The 26,391-nt window shown below is 36.5% G+C and overlaps 1 protein-coding gene across 1 annotated transcript in view; it reads left to right on the top strand.

The window, feature by feature from the left end:
* The window catches only part of NWD2 (NACHT and WD repeat domain containing 2), a 48,564-nt gene that overhangs the window by 13,141 nt on the left and 9,032 nt on the right, over positions 1–26,391 (top strand). The window contains exons 2-3 of the mRNA XM_031588456.2: positions 6,251–6,339; positions 11,089–11,205. Of these exons, the coding sequence (XP_031444316.2) occupies positions 6,251–6,339; positions 11,089–11,205 (206 nt within the window). The remainder of the gene's footprint in view (positions 1–6,250; positions 6,340–11,088; positions 11,206–26,391) is intronic.

Here is a 26,391-nt window from a genome sequence, read left to right as displayed (position 1 = left end):
CTATGTGGTATTTATTTACTATTTTTTTTAAGGATTGAATGGTTTAATATAAACTCCATGGGAGTCAGCAAGACATTAGCAGGTGCTGGATTTCAATTCATGCCACAAGTGTAGAACTTCATTTAAGATCCTCTAGGAATAACAGACCTTTCCATTAACCTCACTAGCCAATGGATCAGACTCCAAATTTGTTTCAGTGAAGGTATAATGGAACCAAAACAAAAGTCAGAACTCTCATTTGTTTTAAATCCTGTAAATCCTGAAAAATATCCTGTATGAATAATGAGTATTTTTGTTGAAATACTCCTGGTATTTAGACACAGCTTTTCTTTTCTGTAACTCCAGTTCCATTATTTCCCACATTGTAACATGAGTCCCAACTGCTTTGATTTTATCAATTGCCTCATTTTTTAACATATATGAATTGCCAGGAGGGTGTTACTGTTAAGCCAATAGGTGGCAGTGGTTGACCACATCAACAGTCAAGAAGCTGGGTGCTTTGTAAGACGTCACCATGAAATGTGGCCAACTATTAAAAACTGTATTTAAAAAAAAAAAATTAATACGAAGTATGTGTCCTATATATGTTGTCTTTAATTTGTCACCTTACAGAACTGAAAGTAGGAAACACTTTAAATAAATATATTTAAAATTACATCTCAGTTGAATGAGACATTGTTTGATTTGGGGCTAAAACAGAGGATCTAATTGCTGCAACTAGGAGTTCCAGGCTTCCAGTTATGCCCTACACTTTGAATTCTGTCTCAGGTAGTTATATTTTTTGTTAGGAAAAAGTGCTTGTTCAAATGTTCTGATGTGGATCACAATTTTGTAATCTTATCCAGTCATTTCTTTGCAATTGAGAGACACACTTCAGTATTACTTGATACTTTAATGTTATTTTTCAATACTTTAAGCCAGGTAGCCTTTCCTTTGGTCTCAAATACTCAACCAGCTGTTGTATTTCTGTTTATTTTTTAAGAATCAAGACAGCTGAGGAAGGGGATGTGCCACCAGTGTTGTTACACAGTATGCCTGGTGGCCAGAGCACTAAGAAGGAGCTGAGGGCCCCTCTGTGGTCACTCACACACATTCTGCACATACTGGGAGCCTGGGGTTGAGACAAGTAGCTGTATGCCACACTGCAGTAGTGTTGTGTGTTTTTCTAGTCAGAACCCAGAGAGTTACAGTTCATTGTGGTTATTAGGTTAAGTAAAGACCGTCAGTGTGCCGAGTTGCTCTTTTCCCTTTTTTGAAGACCTGAAGGTATAGAACTGAGGGTTTGCAGTGCTGTTTGAGAAAGGGTCGTTCAAAGAGATAACCTAGACCAGTCTGTTTCCCTTCATAGTCTATCTAAAAAGAGCCCTGGGTAGCTTGTAATGCATATTGTGATACTCTCCATGCATAGAAATCCCAAGGGAAGGAAATGCCAACAGGTTTTAGAGTTAATTTTGTAGGAAGTCAGGATGCTGGGAAGCTCAAGTCATTTTTACCTCTGTAGCAGCTACATGATTCAAACTCATTGTTTGCAAAGTGCTCTGAGATTTTCAGATGAAAGGCACTATAGAAATGCAAATGACATTATTATGGTATTATTTTCAGAGACAAGGTTTCCACAATATTTAGAGACATTTGTTAACCATTGATATTCAGAGCTTTTAGTTACAGGGGTAATACACAATGCTATTGTGCAGTATTAATAAAAAAAAAAAAGGCAGTGTAAAAGGAATAATTCAGTTGAATAGTTGTATGTGACAAGAGCATACTAACATTAAGAAGTTTGGCAGTCACTTCCTTAGAATTGCTGGTAGGTAATTTTTAACCTTATTTACATAGAATCTTTAGATAATTCATGGATATTCACTGCAGTTAGTAGACAAAGGCTATACAATACTGGCATTTTTAGTACCATAATGCATTTAAAAGTTCCCGTGGCAAAAATCCATCCTATCAACGTGGCAAATATAAGCATTTAGGATACTTAAGGGAAGCAAATAGCTAGATCTCTTAATGGATACGTACTCAAAATTAGTTTAATCTGTCCACTGCTCATTCAGGGTCTTAGACTTCCACGAATGCACACAAACTGTGTTAAAGTAAACACATCTGTGGGCATTATGCTACAAACAAAGCTGGCAAAGAAGCAGGCCATGAAAGAAGTGAGGTCAGGACACCTGATGATCTTCTTCTGTACCAACACACTGAGACATGGAGCACAGAGAAGTGACACGAGAGCTGCTACTTCTGTGTACACAGGTAGAGAGCAGTTCTTCCCTGGGTGACTGGAGGTGAAACAATGCCATGTGAACACACAATAGTGAGATGGTGCTCAGCAGCCTTCTCATGGAGCTGTGTCAAATCTTGATCGAATAAAAGTCACAGTATGAATGCAGCCTGTGCTTTGAAGCAGTATTTCCATTGCTGGGGAATGACTCCACTGCAGCCACTGGTGAGGGCAGAGGTTGGGTTGCATGGAGGCTGAGAGCAGAGTAACTGGAAAAGCACAATTTCCACAGGGTTTCAACATTCACTCTTTCTGTTTGTTTGCATGTAGTTTTTGAAATTTTCAACTCGGCTGTTTCCCATGACATGTTTTATCCCAGAGATTAATGTTTGGTGACTGTTTGTACATACTCATCATCTATTTACTAACATGAGACTATAATATGTACTTTCCTCGCTGAAAATAGGGGAAGCGAGTTTAATAGGAAAACAGCTTGTGCTTGAAGGTCAAACTTTGGCATGGAAATAGTTCACAGTGAGAAGCAGCACCCTGGAGTACTCTAATGAAAACTGGCAGTGATTTGACTGAGCTACAAGCCTTCAGAAATCACACCTCACACACACAGTCGTGCTTAAACAGTGATTGCCTACTATTTGGCAGAGAGGCTGTAAAAGCGTGCGTGCTAATTCAGTTCTGTCCTCAGATTTGTGCTGCAAGAGCCGGGGGATGTGGGGACTCTGGCAGCATGCCTTGTCCAAGTGACTGGTTTCTGAGGGTTTCCAGTAGGCCTGAGCCTGCTGGAGCCAGCCAGGGTATTTCACTCACTGCCTATGTGGCAAGTCAGGAAGAGCCTGTCTTCTGCCTAAAAGTTGTCAAGAAAAATAAAAGATGGATTTCTAACTACAAAGGCAAACAAAAGGTTAAGGCTGCATTGGGGCAAGGTGTAGGGCTGGGCAGGATGGTGTGGCTCGGGGATTGGTTCATGAGGTAACAGTCAGCAAGAGCTTGTAGGAAAGGTTTGGGTTCTCCAAGTTACTGTCTCACGCAAGACAATGTGATTTTTTTTATTTGATTTAAACATTGGAGATGGGCTTAGGGGTGTTTGTTTGTTTTTTAATCTTGTCTTACATTTTTGCTAATACAGAATTCCTATGGTTTATTGTGGACTATCATTTGGATTTCAGAGTATCAGAATTAGAAGGTGCATAAAGCTTGTCTCACAGCTCATGTTGTCTGCTAGCAGAATGTCATGCAGTTAATCTGTTCATCTGCTGCAGCATCCTGGAAGGCGGAATTTGACTCTGTGACATCCTTGTTGGGAACTGCCAGCTTCACAGATTTGCTGTCAGTGTAAATCAGATTAGATTTTATTTAATTAAAGCAGCTTATCTGCCATCCATACTAATTACTGTAGTTCATCTCAACTAGATGCAATTCTGTTTCATTAAATTTTCACAAATTATTATGAATACAGGAATTCTTCGATTTCATTAATGTAGTCAACAGATTCAAACTTCAATAAGATAATCACATTCCATTAAATTTGGAGGTAAGAATAAAAATGCAGGATGGGTATTCTGTGTCCCTTGCCTAGAATACAATTCTAGTTGAAGGAATGTTTTGTCTCTTTCTGATTGATTTATAAAGTTTTAGAAATGTCACACTGCTCTTGCAGTGTGTTGTTTCATTTTTGAGCAAGCCTCTACAAGTAATGCCACAGGGAGCAGTGCCACGTCCTGAAAGTAGAGTCAGTGGGGTTCTGCAGGCTGTCCTGTGGGCACAGCTGGAAAGCAGCAGAATGTGAACTTGTCTGCTGTACACCTCAGGCAATGTATTTCCCATCTTTCGTCCAATAATGTTCACTCTTATTTTTTGCCTTTTCTCAGTAATCTTTTTTTCTTTTCCTCATCTTAGCCTACTTTAGTTCCCTAGTAAGACTGATCTATCTGCTGTCATGCTGATCATTTAAGTAAGGGCATATCATACCTGTGAGTTGGTGCTTCCTTAGTAATGAAAGTATAGTTGTGACTAATTTCAGTTTATACAGAGGCAAGAATCATTTTGTTTTAGCTTAGTAGCAGAGTAGTAAGTTGGTTTTTAAGAAAATGTGTACCTAATTGTTTTGATGCGACAGTTTTGTCAGATCTGCTTGGGGAAATTAGAATCTATTGTATTGTATCAATGGTTGATCAGTGGGCCTCAGTGGCTGTTAGAGGAAGAAAAAAATATGTGAAATATGTCAAATGTAGCAAACTCTAGAACCTGATGCACACCACATTATTGTGAGGATTCACCTCAATTGAGGCGTAAAATATCCCTAAACATGTACTGCATGATCCTTAGCACCAGCTATTTTACTCTATAGTTTTGCTTGTTCTGGTACAGCCAGTAGCAGAAATCTTCCCAAGCACTGTACACTGTATGATGAAGCCAGACCTATGGGTTCTTCTGAGAGACTAGATTGCTGGTTGCAAGAGGGACTCAGGAGGCCATCATGGCTCTGGAAGTGCTGCCAACATTAACTTGGTCAACAGTGAACTTGTCCAGTTGAGACTTTAAGACTCCTGGGACGGGGATTCCCAGCCTCCCTGAGCAGCTGACGACAGTGATGCACCACCTGCCTGCCAAAAAAAAAGCTTCTCTTTATGCCCACATGAACTTCCCAAGCTGTAATACTTGGTTCCACCATCTTTGAACTACACTGAGGTAGTTGTAGACCAGCCAGGATTATTTCCACTTTGCATGACTAATCAAGGTCAGATCCCTCAGTAGGCATTTGTAGGCTTTGAGTTCATTACCATCTCAACAGCTTCTCCAATTTCTTTCTATCCTCCTGATTTGGGTGGCTAGAATGCACAGCCTCTCCAGTGCCAAGGAGAAAAAAGCTTGCCAAGAGGGAAATGTAAAGAGGGGGAGTGGGGCTACACTCCTCCTCAAGCAGCTCAGAAGACCTGCCCTATTTGTAGCATTCAGTTTGGATGCACAGAAGCTTTGCACTGCAGATTTAATCTATTATTTTGTATCAACACAGTTATAGAAATGTTACCTTAACTGCAGTAGATGTTCTCCATCATTCATAAGTTAACATTGCGTTTTTTTGGTGGTTTGTTGTTGTTTTTTTTTCGTTTTGTTGTTTTTGTGGGGTTTTTTTTTCCATCATATGGCCCTTGGACCTAGTAATTTTAACAACAGTTGTGCTTTACTTTTGCAAATAACTTAGCAACAGTGTCATCCACTTGTGTCTTAACTTACTCAACACTGGTCACAATCTAGACCTACGTAATCCATCACATATCTTAATCTTATTTGGAGAGACAATAAAATTTATTATCTATACAAGGTCTCTGTGCTAAAAAAATTTATTTCAAATTTGACAGTATGTTTCTTATGCGCCTCATATGAACATGTTCAAATTAACTTAATTCTTGCATCCACTTACTGTATTGTAATGTGTTATCAAAAAACATTGTTTTGCATGGTGAGAATAGGATGTCAGAGCTGTGCATTTAGTGTAGTAGCAGGAATCACTTGGAACCAAAGATACCATAAATAAGATCATTTCCTTCTTCCTCTTATAGTACTACCAAATTGAAGTTGTTGAAGAAAGTAATAGCATCTGACACAATGTCATTAATTAATGTGGTTAATTTATTTCTAAGTACATTTTTGGTGCATTTCTTTGTTCTGTGGTTTTTCTAATTCGTAAAATTCATCTTTGTACGAATTAAATAGAAGTCAAACTGGCAAAGAAATTCTGACTGTTGAATGGCAAAATTAATTCAGTCGCATTTTACTGAAATACATGCTGCAATAAGATGACTACTGAAGCTACCATTGTACACATAAAATCATTTGTGTGAAAAAGAACAAAGTACAACACAGAGATGGGAAATTAAATCCCAGCACCAGATTTCCACTACAAATATAGGTCTGTGAGGGCTCTTTTTATGTAATAAGTCTATATCTCTGACTAAAAGAAGAAAATTCATTTAAATATTGTTAATAACATCTTTTTTCCCAACACAGATACCATAGCAGAAAGGAGCGCCCTAAGAGAGCATGTGTATCCTAAGCTGAGAGAATTCTGCAGAGAAAACTATGGGCTGGAATTTCAGGTAGGTTTTATTGAATCTTGTGTTAAGATAAACACAATTTCTTGCAATTAGCTGTATTTAGAATGGATAATATTTTTAATTACTGTAATTGTTGCCTTACCACTGGTAAAATATAAAATTACAGAAAAATGTATTTCATATGTTAATTGTATCACACTGATTCACTTAAACTATCTTACAGACAGATTTGAGGTAAATCCAGAACAGATGAAAAAAACTCACTGGTGGAAAAAACAGTATAGGAACAAAATGGCAACTTTCACATCAGGAATTTAATCAAACCACCTTTGTTTTAAATACTCAAGAATAAATAATATCAGAGCTGAGTTACTGTGCTCTGCTTCTGGAAATAATACTGAAGTTAATGTCACCCCTGCAAAATATTTCTTATTTCATGTCATCAGCATTGCACCATCTGTGTCATTTCATAATTGTTATATCTACCTACAGATTTGTCTTCCACTGTAATGTGGAAAATAAATTAACCAGGTGAACACTGAAACACTGATTAAAAACTGAATTGAATGTGGAACATCTCAACAAAATTCCTGCTGTGATTGTATCCCACAGAATTTGCTTCCTTTAGTGTCAACCACAAAATTCCCGTTGCTTCAGCCCACTGAGGTTTTACTTTGTATAATGGAAAACCCATGGACATCTTTGGAAAGAGCCAATTAGTAAAAAATACACTTGCATTTGATTTAAAGTGCCTGAATTTGACTTCACAGTTAAATCACTGGTACATTTAAGTCAGGTATAGCCAAATTCACAGTCCAGTAAAATCAATTAGATCCGTTTATGTCAGCTGGTCTGGAACTAGCTCACTTTTAAGAGTAACAAATACAACTTGCAATCTTGTAAAAATATTCAGTTTTTTTAAAATCTGGTTATAAATCTTCAAGCCTTTCTCAGATACTAATATTACCATCCCATTTTAATGACCCCCAAAACTCAGCTCTTTTGTACACAGCATCTTGTCTCTCACAGTGTTATTTGTGATGTACATTTGACTGGCTTTTAATCAAAATAACAAATTCCTGAATTAGGATATTTGGTCTTAATTCCCTGGGTCACAATGGAGTTGTTGAGTCTGCATAGTGGTAAATAACAGATTCCTGATTAAGGCTATAAAAGAACTTCCTTTGAAGATTCTATCTCATCAGCTGACTGGGAAGCCCCAGCTGCAGTGGTACACACAAGGAATATCAAAAGATACTGAAATAAGAAAACATTTTTTTCCTGCTACTATCATATGATAATCATGGAAAATGCCAATAAAAACTCTCTCAGCATCTTGATTTTGCAGTCATTTTTGAGGACACTTGTCTGGGACAGGAGGGAAATGTCTCCTCCAAATAAATCATAATCCACTGAATTCTTTGTGGGAAAAAAAACATGCCTGTCTTCAGATGGATTGTAATGTAGCCTCTAGGGGAGGAATAATTGAGTTTACTCTGGTTGATATTCATCAAAGCAAATTGTTTTATCTTACAGTTTCAACACCAGGAGAATCCATATGTAATATGGATTCTGAGAGACAACTCCACTGACACATTTCTGGAAACAGCTAGAAAAGTTACCATAAAAGTGCAAAGTAGGAAAACTCGCACACAAAATTACCAAGGGAAAGGGCTTTTTCTGCCTTTTCCACTCCTGATACATTATATTTCTTAACTCAGTATGCAAAGTCCAGACTGCAGATTTTACTGCAGTGGTGCCCATAAAGTAATATGTACTTTTCAGATACAGTGATTAACTTGTATCTCCCTCCACAAAGCATAACACGTAACTTTCCATCCTGTTACATGATCCTGTACTGAACAAACATGTGCAACTAACCTCATGTTAAACTGCTACAAAGATGTTAAAATAAAGGCTGTCCTGCGACACCTTGTGCATGACAAATTGTGACCTAAGTGAAATACGTTCCTGGACATTCATTGTTCCACCTTCCACTGAGTCATCTGGTTCCACTGATTCAGGCTTTGCAAAACATGAGATTTGTCAAGCATCCTAACACTGCTGGGAGCTGTTGGGGAAAATGGCTACCATGTGTGGAAGCAGAACTCAATGAGTTAAATCACTCTATGGATTTTATAGTTCAGTGTGCTTCCTTTCCCATTAAGTCAGCAAATATTGGTGAAAAACATGTATTGGCTAAGACAGAAATGAAGTTGTGAAGCCTACTTCCAGGAGGCATGGTGTTTTATACCTGGAATATAAAATTTGGGGGAAGCAGAGGGATACAGAATGGTTAAAGAAAGAAATTGTAACAGAAAAATTTTGGAGGATAACTAACAAGAGTTAACAGACGGAATATTCTTTTCTTCTTGGGAAAAAGGACTGTTTCAAATAATTTTCACTGTGTGATACTTGTTAGGTTGAAAGTAGAATCTCTGCATGACTGAATTTTTTTTGGTCTTTTTAAGCAGTAGGAAGTGATAGAGTTAAAATTACCCCATGTAATTAGAAAAAGCTATGAAACTGTCAATTCAGTAGATCAAAAGATAAAATAAGCAAAAGGAAACAATGAATCATCAATGAAAAGTCAGCATTAGTTGACTAGTGTGGAGGTAATCCAGAGTAGCATCAGCCCACCTTGTTTAACCAGCTGTCATCTATTGTGACAGCCCTACTGAGTGTCAGGGTGAGATCAAGCAGTTTCTCCAAGTTTGAGTAAAAAAACAGTTCAACATCAGGCACAGTTTCATTTCTTTAATTTTGTAAATCCTGTTTATTTCAGGTAGCATAAGTGATAACCGATGAGCTCATCCTTTTGAAACTGCTGGTGCCTTCAGCGGTTTGATGGCTAAAATACATCTTCTTGTAGGACAAAACTATAACACACGTTAAGATACTGTGCACCAAAATTAAGTTACTCAATAAAAATAATCTATAACTGACAACATATGGAAGGCGGGTGCCAAACCGCTACAATATCCAGATAATTTCCTCTTCACATTTATAGTATTATCTGATATCTGAACAGTTAATTAAAATAGAAATTTCCTTTATGTTTCAGTACAATAAATTCATTCAACGACTAATTCAAATGCTTCTGACAGTATGCTGAAATGCTCTAATTTTATGACTAGAATTCTTGAGCTCTATCGTATATCATTCAAGCAATAAGACAGCTGAATACTATATGAAGCTCAGTAATGAAGTCATATAGATAAATAACAGATGGGTAAGAGAAACAGGGAACACTTTTTCCTAATGTGACTAGAAAAGGACAGAAAAGAAATCAGTGAAAATGAGGAAGATAGGAAAGCTGTTTCAGAAGCAGCTTTATAAAGCAGAAGACTTTTGTTTCAACAAAGTTTTGGAACAAAACTTCCATAAAAAATAAGGATGCTAAAAATATTTTCTTGTCAATGCAAGTTACAATGCATTCATACCTAGGGCAGTTTCATTCATCATCAGTCAGACAGTGCCTTATCTGGTGTGTTTGACATCAAAGTTCCTACTCTAGCAAACACCACCACAGGTCCCAAACTTTTCTGTCTGAAATAACCAACAGGAATATAAGTAATAAAGCTAAACATCAGCATAAATAGTTCTAGGATGAGAGCTTCTTAAGCCTTGTCACTTATTGTTAGGAGAAATTTCCCAAGCTGATTAACTAGCTGTACACTTCTGACTTCTACTTTTACAGCAATTCACTATTAATTCTTATATTAGACCTTCAGATTAATTTTATGATCTTTTTAGACAACAATCAGTTTTGTGTTTCTCACAGCAAGAGCAGAGTGCTCCCACGATACAAGTAATATAATAACTAACATTGGGATACATTCATGTCTTAATACAATTTTGATTTTGTTTTTTAAAACTGCCAGTTTGGACTTTTTTGTTCAAGTTACATGCTAACTGTAACAGTAGCTTAAATTAGAATGTAGTCGCATGTGTCATAAATGTTATTCCAATAGTAAGAAACGTATGCATACAATCCCTATTCTTTTAAATTCAATTGCACACATTAAGGATTCAGCCTTTTAGGTAAAATATACAGTGAAATCACACTTTGTCCCTGAATTTCTTGAAATACATTTAGCGTCTATATTCCAGTTTCTTCCAAGAGTTTGTTTGCAACCCATTACCATCACAAAACCAAGTCTGCAGCTATAAATGAAAGGCTGAACAGCAAGCTGTCTGCTATTGCATATCTGTACAATTTTTTCTCCCAAAGTAACAAAGGCCAACTAACAAAGGAAGTATGATATTACAGAACTGCACATATTCTTTCTTTTGAGCCATGTGCACAGGATGATTTTATATCCTGTGGCTACAAGCGACACAGGGTGTCAAGTCATAGTATTGAATGAGATCTACAGCAAAACTCCCATTAATTTCCAGGGAGCCAGCATTTTATCAGTGCTTTTGTCATTATCCTTACCTATCCATTATATGCAATCTACTAGAAAATAAAGACTACATCAAATCAAGATCTTGTCATGCTAATCTCTGCACAAAAATATGAATATGATATGAGAGACTGTCCCAGTCCTAGAGTGTACTTACAATCCAAAGAGAAAAAAAAGTCTGTGAGGGAAAATAGAGGCTCAGATTGTCGTTACTTAAGGAAAAACTGCAAGCCTGTTTAAGGACTGGTTGTAGATCTCATTGCTTTTCACAGCACTGCAGAACAATGCTTAGCAGCACACAAGATGCCGTCAAAGTTAATTTTTAATTTGATTGATAGAAAGAGCAAATAACAGATTAACAACATTATATACTATTTTCCAGGTCATAGATTTATACTGGGGAGTCGAGGCAGATGAATGGGACAGTCCTGAGCTGCAGAAGACTCGCATGAAGCTGTTAGAAGATTGCTTGAAAAGTTCTGCAGGTCCATGTTTTGTTGTGGGTATAAAAATAATGTTTTTCTTTACCACAATAATATACTATTAATGATCCTAACATGCATGTTTCAGTAACAAATATATTATTTTCCTCTTTCTGAAGTATTTGATATTCCTAGCTGTACGTTTGGAATACTGCAGCCAAAGGTTTCCCCGCACAGCACTGTCAAATAACTGAGATTATTCACTAAGAGCAGAGAGGAAGGAAGGATCTTTCATGAGCAGTCCCTATGGCAAGATGTATTTAGAAACCACAAGATGCAATTGTTCTACCACTACAACAGGAGATGGACTGCTTGTGTAAGAAGGCCACCACTAATTAATTCTTGGCACTTTTCAGATGTGGCTGGCATAGAAGGACTTAGCTATAAAAACACAGCAGCAGGCAAGAGCTATCTGCTCTGATATGCGTTTCGCTGCTTTGTGTGGTAAACCCAAGTTAGCATGCCATATATTAATGCATGAAAAGCCTGGAGGTCAGAGACAATCTGAGGAGGCTCTGACACTGCTTTCTCTTTATTGTTGCCAGAACTTTGCCTTTAGGATTCTTTAAGAGTAAGTAAAGCTGACAAAACAGATACATCTTCCCTGGCTTTTTCTGTTGGAGCTAAAAGAGAGACCACAACACTTGTACAGAAGTGCTTTATAAAGTTTTACCCATCTTTTTTAATGTCTGAGGTATCTTTCAATAAATGAACCTGTTGGTCTATATCAAGCTCAACAGACACTGTTCTTCAGAAGAAGCAATTTGAATTTATGAAATCATGCAGTGGGATGAATAACTGAAAGGCATTGGGAGCAGACTACATACAGTCTTGCTAGGTATACTTTTCCCCTTCCCAATGAATCGTCTATAATAGATTTTGTAGTCACTGATTTTATTAACTATATAATTCAAAATAGTGTGAATTTTTCTCTCTCCTGTGCTTAGAAAGATTTGTGCTATGTTTTAAGTTGAACATAGATCACTTGAAAAATATTTTAAGAGCAGTTAAATGCATTGTATGCTGTCTGTTTTAGTTTTCAATGCAAAGAAAAAGTATACTGGCTTTTGATAAAGGCATTTTCTCAGCTGTTTAGAGAGCAGCATATCCTCATTATCTATGAAAAGCAAGGCTGTTTTTCTTAAACTTTCTGAGTAAGACCTTGGGAAGGAATTTCTCTAATGAGTTTGGCAACTGAGTGGTATGAACTGCACATTTAAAATATTCTATTGAAGTATAAAGCAAAATACAATATGATTTAGGAAGAATGTGGGTTTATTTTTTATGAGAGAGGTACTTTGTGAAAGGAAGACTTCAGAGAATATACAAATATGATGACAATATATAGAATTTGCTGTGATCAAGATTATTTCTCTAGAAGATAAATACTTCCATTGTTATTACTATCAGCTTTCTTGAGTCTCCATCTTTGGAAGAAATTAAATGAGGGATGTAAAAAATCATTTTTCTATGCATATCTGTAGGACTGTGAAGATGTTAGGATAAGTCTTCAGTTAAATCACCCTCTCTAAACACTATTCATTCATTCATGTTTAAATCAACCAACAAAGATCATCTTTAGCTCTTGACTGGAACAAGCCTAACCCAGAGAACTGAGTCTTGGCTGGGGTGTACAGCTCTCCTTAAACTGTTTTTACAAACCCTGAGTATGAGCAGCACCATTTGTGGCTAAATTTAGTTTTCTGGATTTTTTTTCTAATTTCTGTGTTTCCTTTGATGGAGAAACAGACTTGGAGCAGAAAGGCATAGCATTTTTTGTTGGGCAACACTAGTTAACTATGTACACTCTTAGGCATGTATGTTCTAAATTATCAGTGGAAGAAACCTCTCAATAAACCACTGCTGAATAGTTTTGCAGCTCAGAATTTTGGAAGTATTAGGAACTGCTTGGACTGCATTGTTACTAAGGAAAGAGAAATCAAGCCAAAACCAGAAATTTTAAATAGAGTGAAACAGTTAGCAATGAGGCTGCATAGAGTTAGATAACTCAATTTTTACTCTAGTTTTTCTAGTTATAAGCTGGAGTAATAGTACTTCCAATGTCTAGGTTGCAGAATTATAGAAATTATAGAAATCTCTGTATGCATATTTGTTTTTTTTTTTTCCTTTGTTATACCTTAGTGGAGTGTGTTTTATTTCATTTACAATCAAATTGAACTTGATTCTACTTAGTTTTAATTTATAGTAATATAATTAAAAACTGACTGGCACTGCAGACTTTGGGCAACTTCCCATTTCTTGACAATGTTCTATAAATTGTGCCACTTCCATTTAGCTGGGTATTTTCTTACATTTCAGTTATGGCTTTTTTAAATTGAAACTCAGATCTGGGATTAAATCTGCATATTCAGAATTAACTTGCAGATATGATTTGATTTTAGAAAGTGTTTCCTTATGGCGCTTTTGTGCCTGTATTGTGATGTCAGATGAAGAGAAAATGAAATCCAGCTCTTAAATTACTATGGTGCAGAAGTTAGAAGTCTTAAGCTTTTGAACACATATTCATAAGCACAAAAGAGGAAGCAACTCTGAAAAACTGAGTGGTTCATTTCCTGTGATGTTTTCTTTGGGAACACACAGTCCCCATTTTACCTGGTGCCCAAGCTCTACCAATACTAGATCCAGTCAAGGGAGGGGAGAGTCGTTTGAGTTTGGATTTTGTTTGTTCATTTGTTTTCTATTTAAAGTCAGTACCTACTGCATGTGATCATTTGCTAACTTGTAGCATTTTCTGCACCATGCTATTTTTGATCTACACATTTATCAAGATTTATTTGTGAGGGGAATATGCACTCTCTCTGTAGGAAAAATGTTTTCCATGCAAATTTTGTAAAAAAATCAGGCTGGTTGTCTCAGTACCTTAGGTGATTGTATTGCAGTGTATTTATTAAATTGTGAACTGCAAGACTCTGCATTGCATAATGATACCAAAGACCAAATATATTTTCAGTGCTTCTCTAGAACCTTTACATTTTATTTAGTCACATTGTCCAGTAAATTCATAAGAGATAGCAACACAGGCATGACACTAGTCTGACAATAAGGGTTATATTATCATCCCATTATTAGTACTGATCATGAAGAGGATTCATCCTTGTTGGATCTAGTCTCAGCCTAGAGTAGATACCCTTAACAGCCTATAGGAATAGATAGTTACCTCCAGTAATTTCTGAGTCATTCTCTGGAGCTGCACCTATTTCTCCATTGAAAGCAAAGAAATACGAGGTAATTAGGTGCTATTTTAGGAACCAAAGTGCAGTGCTTGTTATTAATTAAAGCCTTTAGCTATTTAGACTGTTGTTAATCTACAGTGTTTTTTTGGTTTTTTTTTTTTTGGCAGAATGAGTTTACTGCTTTTTTACTGAGATCCCCTAACTAGTAGCCCAGTACTAACCTGCTGTTGGTTGTGCCTTGATACAGATAAAAGATCTGGCATGCTGCTCTGCACTGCTCTTCAAATACACTCTGCAAGTTGTAACTCGCATGTGCTCTCATCCAGCTATGCAGCACTACCTGAACTCCTCTTGTTTCATGACCACAGCTTGAGAAACTGCAAAATTAAAGTCTGAGTTTGCAATTTGTTCAGTTAAATACATTTAGATTTGTGCTTAGATGGTGGTTGCACCAACATTTTCAAATCGAATTGCAGTATATCAGATACAAAAAAATGATTTCAAAATTCATTTGGAAATGTAGCACTGAATCATAACACTGAAAGAACACTGTTGATATTGTACTAATAAAGGCAGTTATTGGTTTCTAAAATTTTATGACACTGAGGAGAGCACACCTTTTCTTATTCCTCTTCACTAGATGCATTCACTGAAGCCTTAGACAAGAGTGTAGGCATTTGGGCTATAGGGTTGGTTTTACTCTATTTTAAGGAGTAACCAGATTAAAAATTTCAGCAAGTGTTCCTGATCATCGTCTACAGGGAATACTTGATGAGCTTATCATCTTTGTGTACTGCTTTGGATTAAGAATGATTGCTTCCCAATACATAGAAAAAAAAGTCAAAGCTTCTTCCTTATTTATAACAGGTTATAGAGCAAAGTAATTGGCTGTAGTGGGGGAGTTTTATATCAATACCAAATTTTAGTCAGCCTAAACATTAACTTCAAAGTTCCTCAAGCATGTTTTGAATATGTAATTATGAAAGTGCAAGCTTTGGCAGGTATTTGTGCAAAAAAAGCACTGATTCTCTAGAGAAAAAAAAATATTCCTTTGCCCAGTCAGATGAAAGGCCAGCTCTCTGCAAGTATCAAAATTATATAGATAAAACAAAATTCTTTATGATTAAAAACTTCATATTAAACTTATTTATCCCCAAGATATCTTTTTCCATTTTACTTTATATTAATGATATATGTTCTATTTTATTTCTTTTACTGAAGTCTTTTCTGTCTCTTAGGGTCAGCATACTTCTAATAGTACACAACCTAGACACATAATAAGCATTAAGATGGTTCCAGACAGATTCTCATTACTTTGTGTTTCATTTGAACACATTTATACAAAAAAAATAAAATGACAACTTCAACGTAATTTGGAGTTGACAAACAGTAAGGATGAGGAGCAGATTTATGAAGCAGATTTATGACTACTATTGCTTAAGCATAACAACTAAATCAAATAATAGAAAACACTGAGTGGATTTGGCAAATGTCTAGAAATTAAGAACATAAATACTTATCTGGATCCAGACTGAGCTTGAAGCTACAGCAGGTACAAATCTAAGAGAGTCTTCCCAGCTTTCATACAAATCACATGGTCCAAAGAAGTAAAGACCTCATTCTACTTCTTCATTTTCTACCTACTCTGTACTGACACTGTAATTTACATTAATACTCTGAAATTATTGACAGTTTGTGGTTAATTCAGCATTCATAAGCCATTAAAAAACTCCTAGCATTATAAAGTTGAAATTCCACTAGAATTTCAGCTCAGTATTAAAACTATACAATGTCTATCATGTCCTTAAATAACCCTGAAACTAAAATGAAATCAAGGAGTGAAATGTTATCCACACCTCTAGATCTTTTTGTTCCCTGAGTATAACACATGCTTTAATCATTTTATGAAGTGCACTGCTACATGTTTTTCTTTGCTTGATAATTAATTCTAAGTGCATTCTGGCTCAGAGAAAAATCCAAATTATATTACTTCAGTTCTTCTAAATCTCCTCAACTCCCAATTCAGTTGTGCTGTCTACCTTAGGATTTGTTCCTAATTGGAAAACTGAATACATACAGGCTCTGAAATACCTTAATTACATTTTGTTTTTTCTATCCTGGGAAAACACCCTCACATTTAAAGTTACAGAGGGTAAAGTCAGCAAAATGTGTCTATTAAAACAGTCAGTTTAGGAGGAATGCTAAGCACCCAGGAATTCAACAGAAGTTAGGAAGTCTTCGTGCATTTCAGAATTTAATTTTCCTCAGGAAAGCAGATCTAGATTACAGGGAATGAGGAGAAATAGCTGAAACCAGCCATGGGCACAACAGCCCAGTTCTTCCAATAAAATATATTCAAAGGGAGAAATATCAAACCATGAATTTTCTTCTCACTCAGCATCTGATTTGAAACCCATCAAAATAATAATTCCCACTAAGTGGAATCATACATGATACCAGCAGTGTCTCCATAAGACTTCCTGGCGTTAATCATGTCATTAAGCAGAGGTCTGAAAACACTAATTCTGTTCTGGGACAGTCAACAGGAAAAAAATTTCTGCCAATATCAAAGGAGAGCTCTGTGTATTTTTTTTAACACTTTTAAAAATGGAAACAGTAATTAAATTTGTATGTGACTCTCCTCTTTTGGGGAGTCTTGGTCTTCATTCATACAGCAGGCAAAGGGTATATAGCCTTTTACATGATGTTTATTTCTGAACAGCACACATACCCATAGACTGATATAAAGCACAGAATATTATGATATGATTAAGCTATTGTAAATGAGTTGCTTGATCTGCCTTAGAGCTGGGAATATATTCTCCTGTAAATCATTTCTAATTCTCTAAATCTAAAATCTAGGATCTAAAAATGCTTACCCATTTTTCAAACATAACCCATTGAAAATAGCTACAAGATTCATCATGCAGCTTTTGCATGCACCATCAAAACTGCATTGTTTTCATTTGTTTCTTGATATAGTCTTTAAATAGCTTGCATTTTAAACCTCCAAAAGACTGTACGTGATTTGTGCTAAATCTGTGTGTTTCTTATTCTGGACATAAATTGACTTTTTGGTGCTGGCTTCCAGAAAGGTTAGGTATTGAATCTAATATGAATGACCATATTAGTGAGAACAAGATTTGTGTAAACTCAAATTTGCTTCATTCTGCATATAATATGTAGAGAGAAAATAGGCAGCCTGAGAATTGTAAGATTTAGTTTCTCTTGAGCCTCAAGAGCATTACCATATCATATTCTGTGCTACTATTTTAAGCAAGTAGATGTAAAGGTCTGCTCTACAAATGAAACTGTGTGAGAAAGCCAACAATAGCTATTTCTTACAAGTGAGAGAGGAAAAAAAAAATCCTAAACTTTATAATCTCACTTCTGTAAAGAAACAGCATACTTTACAGCATGTAGCAGGCAGCTGATAAGTTCACTTAATGCTCTTGCTTGCATCTAGCATAAACTCTTTCTCTTTTCTCAAATAGAGTCTCTTCAGGAGTGACACACCCAGAAACAAACACCTACCTACCTAGCAACAAGTTCACTTCTTGGTCTGAATATTCTTAAATCCAAGAATCAGTAGCTAGTTATTTTCTTAAAGATAATCAGAGTGCATATTATTTTTCTTCAAGGAAAGTTACTAATTTATAAACGCAAAATAACAGAAAGTATCAGTGATAGTCATGGTTCTGCAGGTATGCCTCTTACACTGTTTTCACTCATCTCTTAAAATACTTTTAAGTTTTAAGTTTTGTTAGTATGCCATGTGGCAGTTAAATATTATATGCTTCCTTCTTTCACAACTGAAAAACATCACACTATTTTTTTTTACCCTATTCAACCTGGAAAAAATAGATCAGAAAACAGTTGCTTAGAATGCTATAGGGACCACAGTTATTATGAGTAAGCTCAATGTTCTTTTCTTTGACAACTATTTTGTGAGTAGAGAAACTATTTTAGTGCTTAAAAATTCTTTTAAAGTTTTTACAAAATGCTTGTGCCACTCACGGCTGGAACAACAGAGCATTGCCTGCCACAGAGCATTGCCTTTAGGAGAGCATATACTCTACCTCTCTACCATATCACTGCATGGCATGGGCAAAATGGAATTTGCACTGAGGGAAGCGTCATGTCCTTTGCTGTTTTCATTCATTTTCATGCTACTGAATTTTTAAAAATTTGGCTAGTTATTTGACCTGTTACCTGCAGGCTGTATTTAGCATTTAGTGCTTGTACACTTATCATTTACTTCAGGTCTGTTTAAAATGAGAAGACATGAAGTTAACTCGCTAGAGAACTAGAACCAGTGTCCCTTATACTAAAAAACTGGCTTTGGGCCTTCATTTGTTTTTTTATCTCTGTAATATATTTTTTTTTGATAGTGTTTATCTGCTTTACAACACACTGCACAGTCATGGGTCATATCAGGCTCCTGGGAAGTGTATTATTCTATGAAAGTTGTGAAAGCAATTTCATGACATTTAATTACAAAATTAGGTTTTCATTTGCAGAATCAATGAATCAATCTCTAGTAAGAAGGACAAAAAAAAAAAAAGAAAAAGAAAAAAAAATGCAGTGAAATGACATACCATGTTAATACTAGCTTTAAGTTTTCTAAAGTCAGAGGAGGTTATTAAAAACGTTGTTATCCCATCAGTGGTCTATACTTCTGATAATGCTCATTAATTAACACTTTCTAATACCATTAGAGTGGCTATATATGTTACTGAGAAACATGGCTTAATTGTGTTACTGAATAGCATAAAGATATAGGTCTTCCCAAGAGTTCTTTTGCATTAAATCCATTCTCTGAAGTACTCCAAAAAAGAATGCATGTGCCCAACATGCAGCCCTAAAGACCCCCCCAGTTGCTGCGGCTTTGGAGGTGTCTACATGCCTCTGTATTAATGCCTTAAGTGCCTAACTCATCTCTTTTTGTCTTGCTCAAAATTACTTCTATCTATGCTCTTTGGCTCATCAGTTATCCTAAATACCACACCAAAATAGGAATTTAGAAACTAAGCAGTTTAGTTATAGACATTAGGAAAAATGTACATACCCATTAAGAAGTTTCCCCCTCAGTTTAAAAAAAAAAAAAAAAAAAAAAAAAGGGGGGGTGGCAAGGTGAGAATGATTCATTTGCACATTTGCATGAAGGAGAATTTGAGTGAATGAGTGGCTCAAATGTTCAGCCACAGACAGCCAAAATCTTCTACAGTACTTCCTCTACTCTATCTTTATTCACAGACCTCTCTCCTTATTTTATTCTCTTTGACTGTTTTTCTCACCTGCACACATACTCAGGGAGATTGAAGACCCAGCAATGATGGTGAAAGAAAAGGCAACTAAATGGACCAAAGCAAAAGTCTATAATCACATATAAAACAGAAGAAAGATTTTGGAGAAAGTAGATCATTGATATTTTTATCTCCAGAAGAAAGAAAAGTTCTGATGAAGCAAAGCATATGAGGGAAGTTGGTCATGAATTTCTTCTGAGGAAGCACATTCACCCTGCACGACAGACTGTTAGTTCCTACCCAGTATGTCCTGAGAAATCCTTCATAGTTATTTTCTATCTCCCTACCACTAGGAGAAGGCTCTGAAATTTTGTACTCTGAAATATTGTATTGTGGTTGAAGTTCACTGCCAAAGGAAATGGTCCACTTGGTTACAGCTGCCCTCTTTATCAAGTAACACCACCATCATTCTCGTACCTCATATCAGAAACATTACTCACAGCAAAAGACTTCAGCACTTGTACTCCATCCTTTCGTTCCAGTTACAGTCAGTTTTTGTACTGACTGTACAACGAACCCTTTTTCTTCATGGAACTGAAACCAATACCCTTATGAAGTCTCTGAAATGCCTCTAGCCTTGCCAAATTACCATCTCCTTGTACTTCTGCAAAGCCTCCAGAGAAAAAGAAGAGAGAAATTAGGGCATGCTTCAGTGAGCCAAAGCACTGTTTCTCAAGCCAAGGAGCATAAATGCACATTCAGGCAGATTGAAAATGTATCTATTTCTCAACACAGAAGTGTTTTTATTATACTTCCATGACAATCATTTCAAAATGAAAAAAAATATTTCTTTTTTCATGGTTTCTGCAATCAGCTGAAGTTATAAAAACAAATATATTTACCTACAAATTTCAACCAAATTACTGGAGGCGTAGACACAATTATTAGCACCAGGTAAAGAAAAACGTCAAATAAAAATATTTGTTACTGCTCAAAAGGCATTATTTTCCTCTTAAAAAAAAAAAACAAACAAAAAACAAAAAACAAAAAACAATGTAAAGCTACAGACCCATTCCTTGCTGAAATATAAATACATGAGATCCATTATATATTAATAGTGAGAACATAAATGCTTTTTTTGCAAGTTGTCATTAGCCTCATTTCATAGGTGAGCAATCCAAGGCAGTGGTAAAAGCATCAGGAAGTTACATGTACCCAAACTGAGATGAAGCAAAAAGTGGAACAAAGGGCTGAGATTTAAGAGGTCTGCACCAACTCTGATCTTCTGCTCCCATAGTTACAACAGCTGGCATCAGAAAAAAATGCTGTTCTGAAGGTAAATGCATTCTAGAAATCACGGGCTACAACTGTTTTTCATTTTTTTTCTCTCCCAACTTTTTACTTCTCTATTTATGAATTTGAAGAATATTCTCCCTGTGCATGTATCAGAAGGTACACTGTATCACATTACAGCTAGCAGGAAAAAAAGTGGAGACAACTATTTTAGCTACCAGCTACTCTGTATCTTCAACTTCCTAAAATTTGGTTTAGATAAAACGCCTTCTTCATCTAAGTTTCAGTTGTTCAAATCAGTTTGGTTTCATTTTATTGCTTGCAGGTTAGACTAATGAGCAGTTAACATATATACTCCACTGAGATTTTCACTGAAATCATATGTTTGTTTTCCTCATTATTGAAATCATTAGTGCATTGAAAATAAATTTACGTAAATATACTTTTCTCATTTCAGCTCAAATGATTCACTATTTTTTGGCCATTAGCATTCTTGTTTTGAGTTTGAGAGGACTTGGGTATTGGTCCCTCAATGAATAAAAATAAATAAATAAGTCAAGGACACATGCTTTTTCTGTTTCTGATAGTAAATTCTTGGCTTCAATTTAACATATATTTGTTTCTCAGAAACAAAGTCCAGCTAAGCCTGTTTGTTGTATTTTTGCTTTTTGGTTTTGTTTTGCTTTTTTCCCCCTCAAAAATTGTGTGTGTGACTATCTTATCTTATATGGTCTAAAGGGAACCATAAAAATAGGGTTATAGTATGCTGGCAATAAGCCAAAAAGACCTATGGTTGTACTAAATTTCTTTGAGCAGGAATGTAAAAATTTCTATCCTGACCATTCTGTTCCAGATTTTCAAGACATGATCTGCCTACCTATTTGTTTATATCAGTTAATCCAAAATTCCTGCCAACCAGGAGGATAAATACACCTAAATGTTACCAATCCTGCAGTCCTTCCTTTACCTGAACAAGCCATTTAGGCAGGATGGACTTAGAACTGCACTGTGTTACCAAATGGAAATTCAAGATGAAAGACAGGGCATAAACTGTAGACAGTTTGAAAACCATAAAGCATTTCCTGCAGTTGTGCTGAAGTGATTTTATCTTATCATACAGAGGTATCTACATAAGTAGGACCACTTGTTGAATATCAGTCCCGTGTTTGAAGAGTAAAAAAAGGAAGACGTGGGGAACTACCAGCCAGTGAACCTAACGTATGTGCCTGCAGAGATCAGGGAGTAGATTCTCCTGGAAGACATATTAAGGCACATGAAGGATGAGCAGGTGATCAGAGACAGCCAGCACGACTTCACCAACAGCATATCATACCTAACTAATCTAGAGGCCTTCTACGATGGTGTGATGGCATCAGTGGACAAAGGAATAGAAACTAATGTCTTCTACCTGGACTTGTGCAAGTCCTTTGGCATGGTCCCATACCACATCTTTATCGTTAAATTGGAGAGATATGGATTTGAATGCTGGACTATTAGGTAGATAAAAAATCTGTTGGTTGGTCTTTGCCAAAGGGTCTTTGTCAATGGCTCTAAGTCCAAGTGGAGGCTAGTCACAAGAAATGTCCCCAGGGGTCTGTCTTAGGTCGAGTGCTCTTCAATGTCTTTATCAGTGACATAGACAATGGGATTGGGTATACACTCAGCAAGTTTGCTGATGACACCAAACTAAGTGATGCAGTTGACACAATAGAAGGGAGAGATGACATCCAGAGGGACCTGGACATACTTGAGAAGTGGGCACATCAGAAACTAATGAGATTTAAAGCCAGGTGCAAGGTTTTGCACTTGGGTAGAGGCAATGCCAGATATGAGTACAGATTAGGTGAAGAATTCATTGAGAACAGTCTTGTAGAGAAGGTATTGGGAATCCTGATGGTCAAAAAGCTGGACATGAGATAGCAGCATGCTCTTCCAGTCCAGAAGGCTGATAGTATCCTGGGCTGTATCAGAAGAGGAATAACCAGCAGGGAGAGGGAGGTGATTGTCCCAGTCTACTATGCCCTTGCAAGGCCCCATTTGGACTATTGTGTCCAAGCCTGAGGTCCCCAGTATAGGAATGATGTCAAGCTTTTAGAAAGGGTCTGGAGGAGGGCTTCAAAGAAGATCAAAGGGATGGAGCACCTTTCCTGTAAAGGAAGTTTTAGGGAGTTGGGCTTCTTTAGCTTGGAGAAGATCTCTAGGGAGGTCTCATTGTGGTCTTCCAGTACTTGAAGAGAACTTACAAGCCAGACAGGGACCAACTTTTTACACAGTCTGACAGTGATAGGGCAAGGAGGCATGGCTTTAACCTAAAAGAGGGTAAATTCAGGTTAGATGTTAGGAAGAAATTTTTTTAGAGATTGGTGAGATGTTGGAACAAGTGGCCCAGAGAGGTTGTGGATGCCCAATTCTTGGAGACATTCAAGGCCAGGTTGGATGGGATCCTGGGCAGCCTGATCTAGTGGCTGGCAACCCTGCCCACGACAGAGGTTTGGAACTAAATGATCTTTAAGATCCCCTACAACTTAAGCCATTCTACCATCCCATGAAGCCCAGCAGAAGATCATTGGATCTGGTCATTAACCAGCTACACATCTGTATTTTCAATGAACTTGCAGCTTTTTATGCTGGCAAGAATTCAAATGTTGTTAGTTTTCTCATTTTGGTCATTATTGTGATTGTATCTATAATTTTAATATCTTCCCACACCCAGAGTAGAAGGAAAATATTTTCCATATGGACCTAAACAGTAATTCTTTAATTTGCCTCTAATAATTATCCTTTAACTTCAGCCTCAGGCACAACAAAGCTAACAAGACTACTGCTGAGGTTGTTCTGTTGTCAAGTCTATGAAGTCCTCTCTGATACAATTAGTTCCTGAGGGTTCTATACATTTACCAACCTGGTAGGTTTAAACAGTTCAATCATCTTCAATCTAATGAATTTTTAATTTGTTATTTTACTATTAAACGAAAATGACTTATCAGGTGGGAAATTTAGATTCACAAGACTGCATATAACAATGTTTCCTAGTACTGAATATAGTGTAAACATCACACTTGCTTTTAAAAAATAATTTCCTATAATAATCATCAAATTGTCCCAATGTCGTTATCGCAAATTGAAGTTTTAGGTTATTACTGCAGAGTGTTATTTTTCATAAAGGACATAAATGGCAATATTCTTATTTTCATTTAGCATGATGAAACATGGAGATTGTGAGAAACTTTATTTTCTTTAAATTTTCTTGTTCTGGTTTTCCTACTTGAATGTATAGTGAATAATGAGAGAGGGACAGACACTTCCAGAGGCTGCCGCCTGCCTTTAGCATATCTGCACCTTGGACACTGAAGCCCCTGGAGGAACGTATGCCATCCTAAGTTTCTCATTTAGGCATCTAAAGTTTTGGATGTTTTTGTGGAACCCTGGCACAATATACTTATACAAATAGATTATAAATCCAGAAAAGTAGAGAGGAGATGGCTTTTCCTTGGAAACAGCCTAGAATGAGATAATTCCAAGCCTTCCGAGATATTTCCATATGCAAGAATGGAAGATGCTGTTCTCACAGCCTGTGCATGCAATGCACCAATTCAAAGACTATCATGTAACATAACAAACAAATTTTGTTAAGATTCCCGCAAACACACATAGTCTACTTTTTTCTTAGTTACGGTTTTTGTTGTTTTTTTTTTCTTTTTAACCAGAGATCACTTGGTGAAAAGCATACTATACATCTAGCAAAATATGTTTAAGTGAAGAACTGTTCCCCAGGAGCTTGGCACGCTCATCATTCTCTCAATAGAAAGCAAAGCTTTAGAGATGTGCTCTGAGCGTGACTAATTCATGCAGCTCATGAAGGACTTCTATGAAAATCCCACCTGTGATTTCCAGTAATGCAGCAAGCACAACTACAGAAGACCATTCAATTAGAAAAGTAATGTCTTTCAAATAATATTTGCATAGGCCTCCATTTTATTTAAAAGCACATGACAAAATCATCTACAGTGATTCTAATAATATAGGACTTGGGGGTACTGGTGGATGGTAAGCTGGGCATGAGCCAGCAGTGTGCCCTTGCAGACCAGAAAGCCAACCATATCCTGGGTTGCATCAAAAGAACCATGGCCAGCAGGGTGAGGGATTTGATTCTTCCCCCTGCTCTGCGCTGGTGAGGCCTCACCTGGACTCACTGAGGACTGCTCATGTGGACTTTTTAATATTAACATTTTAATATTGCTAATGAATGGCCCAACTATTGAGCTTTACTTGGACATTCCATTTAACTTAAATTTAGAAAAAGTGTAGCCTCATGAATTGCAATTTAAGGTAATTTAAAAATTTGCATAGCAAAGCTCCACTAAGAGAAATTTATGAGATTTCTACATCACTCTGAATGTACATGTGCGGCACTGTGGAGCAATTAACCTCATTTGATAAGAAGACAATAACATTATACTATGTTTAACCTCTTCAGCTTCAGAATTCCAGAATTACAGGGCTGTCAGGCCAACCATTAGAGCCAGCACTGCACTTCACATATGCTCTCCCTAGACTGCTCCAGGCAAAAGTCAGTCAGGTTAGAACATATGGCTGTGGTCACATTTTGTCTGAAACAGGTTAGGAAGTGTTTGCATTAACTGCTCTGATGTCTCTGATGAGAGGCTACAGCAACTAGCAGGATGAGCTGCTTGAGTACTGTCTGCCAACATAGCTGGATTCAGAGATGTCAGCAGCATCACACTTCTAAAATCAGTGAAGCTTCATCATAATCAGTTATTAATTTGCAGGGTTTAGTTACATGAAGAAGTTTGGAACAGCTTCTCATTATGGTGAGTGGTTTAAAAATAACGATTATTTAGATTTTTATTATTTACCAACAAGGTCATTTACATTTTTAGGGTAGTACTTTATTCGCATTAGCATTATTTTGCTAAGAGACCTTTCTGATTCAAATCAAGATGCTGATACTGTTGGTTCCTCTCCACAGTAAGTGTTTCTTCTTATTAAGTCAGAATCTTTACTGAATATATTTAAATGACGAAAGAAATAAAAAATGAAATTCTATTTTAAACAAAGTGAGAATTCTCACTGACTGCTGTGGGCCAACATTTGAATGCAGAATAAATCACAGGGTCAAAAACATGCCACAATTTTGTAGAAAGAATGCAGAAATGTCCTACAGCTTTAACTTCCAAAAAGTTTTTCTCAATCCTTTTTTATTTAATATTTATACACAGAAAATTACAAAACTAAGTTTTAGAGAATGTATTCATGGCATTATAACCAATATTTTACGCCTCAGTTTTGAAAATAACACTATTTATGAACTGACTCCCGCAAATCTTTACATTTATACCAAATAGATGTAGTGAAGTAATAAAGTGGGTTTTGGTATTTGTCAAAACGATTTCACCTTTCTCCACTGTGCATTCCCTGGACAGCTGCTGAGGCAGAGAACATTTTTTTG

The sequence above is a fragment of the Phasianus colchicus genome, chromosome 4, assembly GCF_987193195.1.
Source record: "Phasianus colchicus chromosome 4, bPhaCol1.hap1.1, whole genome shotgun sequence".
Taxonomy (NCBI): domain Eukaryota; kingdom Metazoa; phylum Chordata; class Aves; order Galliformes; family Phasianidae; genus Phasianus; species Phasianus colchicus.
The sequence above is the reverse complement of the archived record's forward strand: the minus strand, read 5'-3'. Positions and strand labels throughout refer to the sequence as shown.